The sequence below is a fragment of the Periophthalmus magnuspinnatus genome, chromosome 8 (assembly GCF_009829125.3).
Source record: "Periophthalmus magnuspinnatus isolate fPerMag1 chromosome 8, fPerMag1.2.pri, whole genome shotgun sequence".
NCBI lineage: Eukaryota > Metazoa > Chordata > Actinopteri > Gobiiformes > Gobiidae > Periophthalmus > Periophthalmus magnuspinnatus.
In genome coordinates, this window is record NC_047133.1 from 8,152,300 (window position 1) to 8,160,178 (window position 7,879).

The window sequence follows — 7,879 nt, forward strand, 5'->3', positions numbered from 1 at the left end:
AAATGCAAGCTGGGTGAGTTTTATGCTATATGGTGGAACATTCTGGCCAGGCTAAGCCACAACATCTCCATGGAGACAAACAGATGGTTGACCCTTCATCACAGAATTACATAGTGCACCTTTAACTTTGCAGAAAGGAACAGTGAATTTTCGTTGCTTGATTCAGACGCATATATTTTTTTACATACTTAGAGCTGAACTAATTCACTATTCCTTTGTTGTTTGTCGTTGCAGCCATCCCCTCCAGAAACTCCTTCACGCAGCAGATGAGAAGAAATGCTCTGAAAAACCGACAGCTGGCGAAGCGGTGGCGACATCGACGATCACCAAAACGTCTCTTGAACAAAAACAAACCATCTGGACTTAAGCGCGTCAAAAATCTACCACTTTTGTCCGAAGTGACACTACGAGAGGTACAAGTCCGAATCCGGCGCCACTCTGTAGATTTCCTATTGAGCTGTAAGGACCCGAAAAGCAAAGAGCGTGCTTTGCTTCTGCAGCTGGAAGAAATTAAACCAAAAGAGAAGACGTCACATCAAAAACAAAACGGTTCTTCGGAGATAAACTTAAAACCATTTGGCCTGAAATCCTCCATCGCGCCACGCAAAAGTGGGCAACAATTTCAAAACACAAGCATTAAGAAGAAGTGCGTAAAAGTGCCAGATAGACGAGTAATTCATTTGAGGACCTCTTCAAGGACAAGGAGCAAAGAAAGTCAGGCTATTTCTGATAACAACAAGGATAATAAAAAGTCTACGGAGCTAGCAAACAACACCTGCAGTGCAATCAAACCAGAAGACGCTATGAAGCAATCAGCTGAAGATGTTAAGAAAGTAACTGTAGAAGAGACTACTACAAAGGACACGACGCTACACCGAGCTATTCCTATCAAAACAACTTCCACACCCAAGTCGACCCCAGCCAAGGAAGTCAAAAAGGTTGCGAAAAAGACCAAGGACAATCCACAGCATGCGTTCAAGCAATATCTCACTATAAGTCTCACGAGAGTAACAATCCCGCAAGAAAAAGTTGACGTTAAGGAGATTAGAAAGCAAGTTTGCAGGAGAACCAAGGGCCCAAAAAGCGTGCAACTGCTAAAGGCCCAGAAAAGAGAGGAAATGGAATTAGAAGTGTTGCAAAAGCAGAAAGACGCCTTTTTAGGGACCGCAGAGGGTAGAACGGGGGTTAAAGAAATGCTGTTCAAAGCTGGTGATAAAGTCAGTGTGCAAGATGCTACTCATACGGTGGATATGTCTACGAAGGAAAGCGTAAAATCTTTACAGAAGCAGAAACCAGAGAAGAGAACGTTGAGGCAGAAGCAAGTAGATGTCAGTGTAGAACCAGCAGAGGGCAGCACTGGAGTTAAAGAGATGCTTTTTAAGACTGGTGATAAGGTTAGTGTGCAAGATGCAAAGAGTGACAGTGTAGCTGCAGCTTCCAAGAAAAACATGCGTGAAAGCGTGAAAACTGTACAAAACATGGAAAAACTAAAGCTGGAAAGACCTGAAAAACGGTCACTACGGCAACAGAAGCAGCTAAGTGCCAGCGTAGAAACAACTGAAGTAACAGCTGGAGTTAAAGAAATGCCGTCTAAAGCTAGTGATAAAGTCAGTGTACAAGATACGAGTAATGCTGATAATGCTGATTTGACTTCTAGAGAAAGTTTGAAAAATGTGCCAGAAAAGAGGACTTTGAGAAAAAAACAGGTAGGTGCCAGTGTAGAGACTGCAAAAGCGGGTACAGGGATTAAAGAAAACATCGCTAAAGTTGACGATAAGGCCAGCGTACAAGAGTCAAGTAATAATGTTGACGATTTAAATTGCAGGAAAACAGGTAAAATTGTCCAAAAACCAGAGAAGAGAGCATTGAGATGTACGCAGAAACAGGTAGGAGCCAGTGTAGATGCAGCAGATGGCAACACAGGTGTGAAAGAGATGCTATTTAAAACTGGTGATAAGGTGAGTGTACAGGATAAGAGTAATGATGGTGACGACTCGACTTGCAGGGAGATTTCCGTGAAAGAAAAAGTAGAGAATAAACAGGAAGAGAAGCAAGCAGAGGAACAGGCAAAACAAGACCAGCCAAAAGACGTAAGCAGGGTTGAAATGAAAGAAACTGAAGCGAAATCGACGCAAAATTATACAAGAATTCAGAAAGCGAAGAGGTCTAGTGGTAGGATTTTTACTTCCAAAGAGGAACTGGCGAGTACAAGCAAAGAACTCAAGGAAGATGATTGTCTCACTATGAAATACGCTAAAGTTATCTTGTTGGACATTTTGAAAACTGACAAAGCAAAATTGGAGCAGGTTTTGCAGAAAGATGTAGTGGAAGTTGCGCAAACTATATTCACAAGTAATGAAGTAACACAACAAGGTATTAAACATAGAAAAGTCATGTCTAGAGCTGCTAGGTTGCGAGCTGAAGCCAATATTAGGGCCAGACGACGCAATGGAAAAAACATTGATACTAATACCAACGCTGAATTAATTGGGGAAAATGCACAGCTTGGGAATGATATTTGTGATAAGCAACCAGCAAAATGCCTAAACAGCCTACCTCACAAAATGGTTTCAACAAAAGCTAATTTACAATCACACATACAGTCAAATATACCTCTGAAAAAGCGTACATTTCATAGCGCCGTGGATGAAGCTGAACTAGAAACGGGGGCTGTAGAAGTTGCTAAAGAAGCTGGAGATTTTAGCGCATCTGGGGTGAAAGTTGGCACAAAATTGGGTCCAAAAGACGGTAAATTGAGACGGTTAAGGAAAGATAAGAAGAAATTGGCCAATAAGAAAAAGTCTAGATCCAATACTATGAAGAGAGTGCTTAGGCCAAGAGCCAACCAGCCGCCACAAAGTCCGGTATTGGCTTCCCGAGAAAGAAAATGCAAATTAGGGAAAAAGATTTATGTTGTAGACGGGGACGAGGATGTTATAGACGACACACAGGATGCTAAAAATGATAATGGCGATAACAATATGGTCCTAAGAAGAAACGTAAAAGCAGAGACGGAGTTTGTGCCTCTTGATCAGAGCGAGTTTGATGAGACAAAAGCAGGAACTAATTTCAAAATCCGCTTCAAAAGACGCAGGGGAAAACTTTGGGAGATGGAAAACTCCGGGTTTGATAATCTCGTGTTAAAGAAAGAAAAGAGAGACGAGGCTGCAGATTGCGATCCATTTAAAGCCATCATGGATTCTGTATCAATTTTGAATATGGAAATGGAAGCTGCGAGGGCCCATGTGCATGCCAGCTTAAAATCAAAGAACAGATTGCACCGGTTGAAAAAAAGAGGTGAGAGACGAACTGTCAGTCTACCCGCCGATGTAAACTTGGACAGTAAGAACGTGCCAGGGGATAAGAAGGAAGCGGTTGAAACAGGAGTTAAAGTGTACCCAGAAAAGACAGAAATTACTGTGGTGAAAGAACCTAAAATTGAAGATAGGTTTTCTCAGCCTTGTTGTATGTTTGAGCTAAAGCAAGAGCTAAAAGATGCCAACGGACATCTGCTACCTGTGCTAAAACTGCGTCGGCGGACAGAAGATATATGGGTGGTTGACGATGATGTAGAGAAAGAAACTAAAGCGGAACCACAAAATATAATAGAAACAAAGGCGCCCGCTGTGGTTAAACAAAAAAGAAATTTGTTGGATAGCCTCAAGAAAGATGACACACCAAATAAAATAACTACACTTTTGAAGACCGAACCGACGTCTTCTCTGGCATTGTCACTAGCGCCGCTCAGCATAGCTTCACAGCATCCTCCAAATGAGAATATTAAAAACAACACAGAGAGGCCGGAGGTGGGCAGTGGAGGAAGGAAGCAAAGGCACAAAATGGAGAGACCTCGCAAGTGTGGGCCCGCAGCTGACCCTCCTCCCACCAGCTCCGCGGCCAGCCAAGCCAACACTTGCCTTAGTCACACTCTCCAGCAAATCGACAATAGTCTATCCCGGTTGTCGGAAGGCTTGTGTTCATCCCAAACTTTGGAAAAAACTAGCCAACAACCGCAGCAACCGCCATGTACAAGCGCTCCGAGTTCAGTTATCCAACCGCCATCGCAGTTCCCACCATTCACAACTGCAGACAACATGCTTTCCGGAGAACCAAACTTCACCAACTGCTGTGACGATATACTCGATTTTCAGTGTTTGAATTTTGAAGGCTACTACCAACCCCAAAATATTCTCCCATCTTCTCCATCTGATCTGTGTTCATTGGATCCGCCTACCGATCCGTTTAGCAGCCCTCTTTCACATAGCCCTACAGAGGCATGGACGACTGAAACGCCATATTTAGGACCGCCAAGCCCGAGTAATAACTTCGCCAGTGAAGATTTTTTCCCCGGTCTCATCCCATCTTCCAAAAACGAATCGGTTCCAATTGATTGTGAAGCAAAAGACAGTGCTAAAGATAAGCTTCCAATCAATACAGGATTTAATTTCAACGCACCCAGTAGCTCCGATATGATTGCAAAAGATAGGATTATTACAAAAACTCCAATAGTCCGATCGCTCGCAAAGGAAGAGCCCAAATCACAGCCATATTCTGTTGTAAATAAGCCACGTCTTCTCCCACCCTCATCTTCAATTTCATCACAAAGTCCTGTAAATTTGTCTCAATCAGCTCTGAACCTGAAACCCATCACTAGCCATTCTAAACTGCACACTAGTAGTAGCAGTAGTGGTACTAGTAGCAGTAGCAGCAGTAGTAGTACTCTTAAAAACCAAGGAACATTTCATCGCCCAAGCATTCCTAGTAAGTCCTCCCAATCTTACTCATCAAGTCACATCAATACAGTTAAGGAGCAGACTACAATACCCAAAATACAGAACTCGCCTATCGCAAATAAGCTTCTCTCACCTCAGTTATTTAACTTGAAAAATAACAACAACTCTTCTGACAATGTTTTTAACTTCCACGAAAAGACTTCTTCTGTCATTCAAAGGGTGCTTAAGTTCCAAGGGGGCAATACGACGCAGGATTTGTATAGCAGCGCTCCGCCGAGAGAGACGCCATCTTCCAGCTCAAAAGTTCATTTAAAATCAAACGAAAAAAGCCAGCAACATAAAGTTTCAGCAAGCAGCCATCATAAAACAAGCACCGCCCAACAGTTTGCGACCTCAAAAGACACATCGTCTCATAGCGCTTCCTCTTCCAGTCGATCCAACGTGCAATTCACCAAACCTAGCACGTCCTTCCCTCTGCCCAAAACTAAAACTCCAACTGAAAAACAAGAAAGCTTCGAAGCTAACTTGTACAAAAACTTCTCAGCGCTACCTAGACCATTTTTCTTTCCGAGCAAAATGACAGAAAGCTACATGATGAGTCAACAGGAAAAGGCCATGAAGCAGGAAAAATCCGGCTTGTCAAACGCAGATAAACATCAACTTGGTTTTACCCAGCAAGACCCATTTGATTTTAGCTTTGGTTCAACTCTGTCATCGCCAATGCCTCAGCACAGCAGCCCGCAAATCATTCAAAGCACTCCTCCGGGTACGCCAGTCCCTACAAGCAAAGCCCAACCAGCTCTGTCATTCCCGTATGGATACCAAGCATTGCCGAATATTTTAAGCTTCACAGGTGACCACTCGCTAACTTTGGGTCTCCGAGATGGTCCAGAAGGTTACCCAGGACTTGGCGGCGCGAACTACACCTATCACTGTCTCATGGAGCCTTCAGGGACCCAAGGGCGGCTAGTTTTGGAGCCGTGCGGACCGCAGCTAACCAATCCGGCTTCCTTTTCTTTGGGTGGGTTTGCAGGACTTAAAACACAAGAGGAACATTGCAGAAAGGACTTGCAGCAGCAGTGTCAGCCTAATGAGCAACAACAGCATAGCGCATCTCATTACGGCACGGTCCCAAGTTCGCACTCAATGGGGTCCAACAAGCCCAAAAGAGTGAGGCTAGTGGTGACCGATGGGACCGTAGACCTGGACTTGCAGTATTCAGACTAATATAATAAATTATGTGTTTCTTTGTAAGTTTTCGGACATATTATGATACCTACACACTGTCGTCAAGCGAGAATTGTCTCCGTGTTGGCAACGTCTTCTCTCACTGGCTAAAGAATCAAATTTTAAAAGGTCTATATGAAAAGTGCAAGCAAATGGTTTCAAGTCTGTAGTACCCGGCCACCAGCCAAACAACCAACCAAAACTGTAAAAATAGTTCTTACTAATAGTGTGTAGTTATTATAATGTTTTGCCCTTATTCAAACTTGTTAAGTCTAATTACAATTGAGAATTTTCTTAGCATAGTGTACAAAGTATTCATGTTTTCACTAATGTTGTGGGAAAATTTTTACAATTTACACAAAAAAATAAATGTATAAAATGCATTGAATACACTATTTGACAAGGGTTGAAATGCCCCCAAACTGTTGTACTGTAATATAGTTGCAAATTGATTTTGTTTTTCTATACAATGTATGGACGTAGAGATTTAGGCTTAAAAGGCAGTTTTGTGCCTATGTATTTGATAAATGTTCTTGTGATTTTTCAAGGCAACTATTTATCACTAATTATTCCCTTTTGTAAATGGTCCTAGGGTGAGCGGTGCACGTGGAGTCTCTTAAAGGGACAGTACAGTTTTTTTCCCTTGTATTAATATGGTATTCTGCCGAGATGAATGGGGGAACTGTCCAAGGTACTATACTTTTTTAAATGGATATTTTGTACTTCTCAGACATAGCAGACCAAGTCTATTAGTTTTGGGGTTTTTTTCTAATCAAAGAATTGTTTAGTTTTATTTTTATTGGGTATTTGGCCTCTAAATACTAAAGGATTCTATGATTATGTAGGCTACCAGTGCCCCTCAGATTACATTCAGGATGTACAAAAAACTTGCTTTTTATGATCTAATTTGAGGTAAAAACTGTACTATCCTTTTACACTCATCATGGTTTGGTCAAATATTCTGCTACATTTAACTAAAAAGTACCTAATGTTGCATTAAGGAAAGGTGCATGTGTAAGTTCTGTATAAAGTATACACATAGTTATATATAAATATATATATATATGGTTGGGTAATTCAGTACTACATGTGAGCGTGGCATTAGCTGCAGTGGATAAATGAATGGGAGCCAATGCAATATGTTTTCTTCTCTAGCTAAAGCATCAACATGGGACATGCGACATACCCAGTAGTTACATATTATATACGTCAAACATGACAATCTCTGACTGAGTGAGCCCTGCTTATTTGTACATTTAACAGGTTTGTGAATATTATGGACTGAATTTGGGTCTTCATCACCTGCACAGTTACTTCTTTTGGTGTTGTTGGAGTTACATTGTTTATATTGAATCTAGAGTTATATGTTGTGAGTTTTGCAGAAAAAAACAGCCTTGCTTCCCACATCGACTTGTACTGTCTTAAAATTATTTATTTGAATAATATTGTCATTTTCAAAATGGTGCTTTATTGTAATTTATATTTCACATTGATTGTGCATATAAGACATCCTTGTTTTTGTATTTAATCCAATAGAAAATGAACTGCAGATTTGACATATATTTAAGTTCAATACAACTGTTTCTGTTTTTAAAAAGCAAAATGTGTTATTATAAATTGGCAGTTATTGAGAATCTGCTGTAGAAATGTACAATTGTAGTCTATATCATTAAAGACATTTAATTCTTTTGGTAACCTCAGTCTTGTCTTCACTTTCAGGCTTGCTACTGCATTTAGAAAGAACTGGCAAATGGAAACGAGTCCATCGACTTGTTCAAAACTGCAGAAGAACAAGAGATCACAAGGAATTACAGGTTGGGGGCGGGGATAGGTTGTAGGTGAAGATGGACTTTTTCAAGCCTTGACAATACAGGATTACTCAAACATGTGTGAATCAATAGAAATACAACTCCATGCAT

The 7,879-nt window shown here is 41.2% G+C and overlaps 1 protein-coding gene across 1 annotated transcript in view; it reads left to right on the plus strand.

The window, feature by feature from the left end:
- Nucleotides 1–7,653, plus strand: part of kmt5c (lysine methyltransferase 5C) — a 28,125-nt gene extending 20,472 nt beyond the window's left edge. The window contains exon 9 of the mRNA XM_033970750.2: nucleotides 235–7,653. Coding sequence (XP_033826641.1) covers nucleotides 235–5,960 — 5,726 coding nt within the window. The 3' untranslated portion in view covers nucleotides 5,961–7,653. The remainder of the gene's footprint in view (nucleotides 1–234) is intronic.
- The last annotated feature ends 226 nt before the right edge of the window (nucleotides 7,654–7,879 follow it).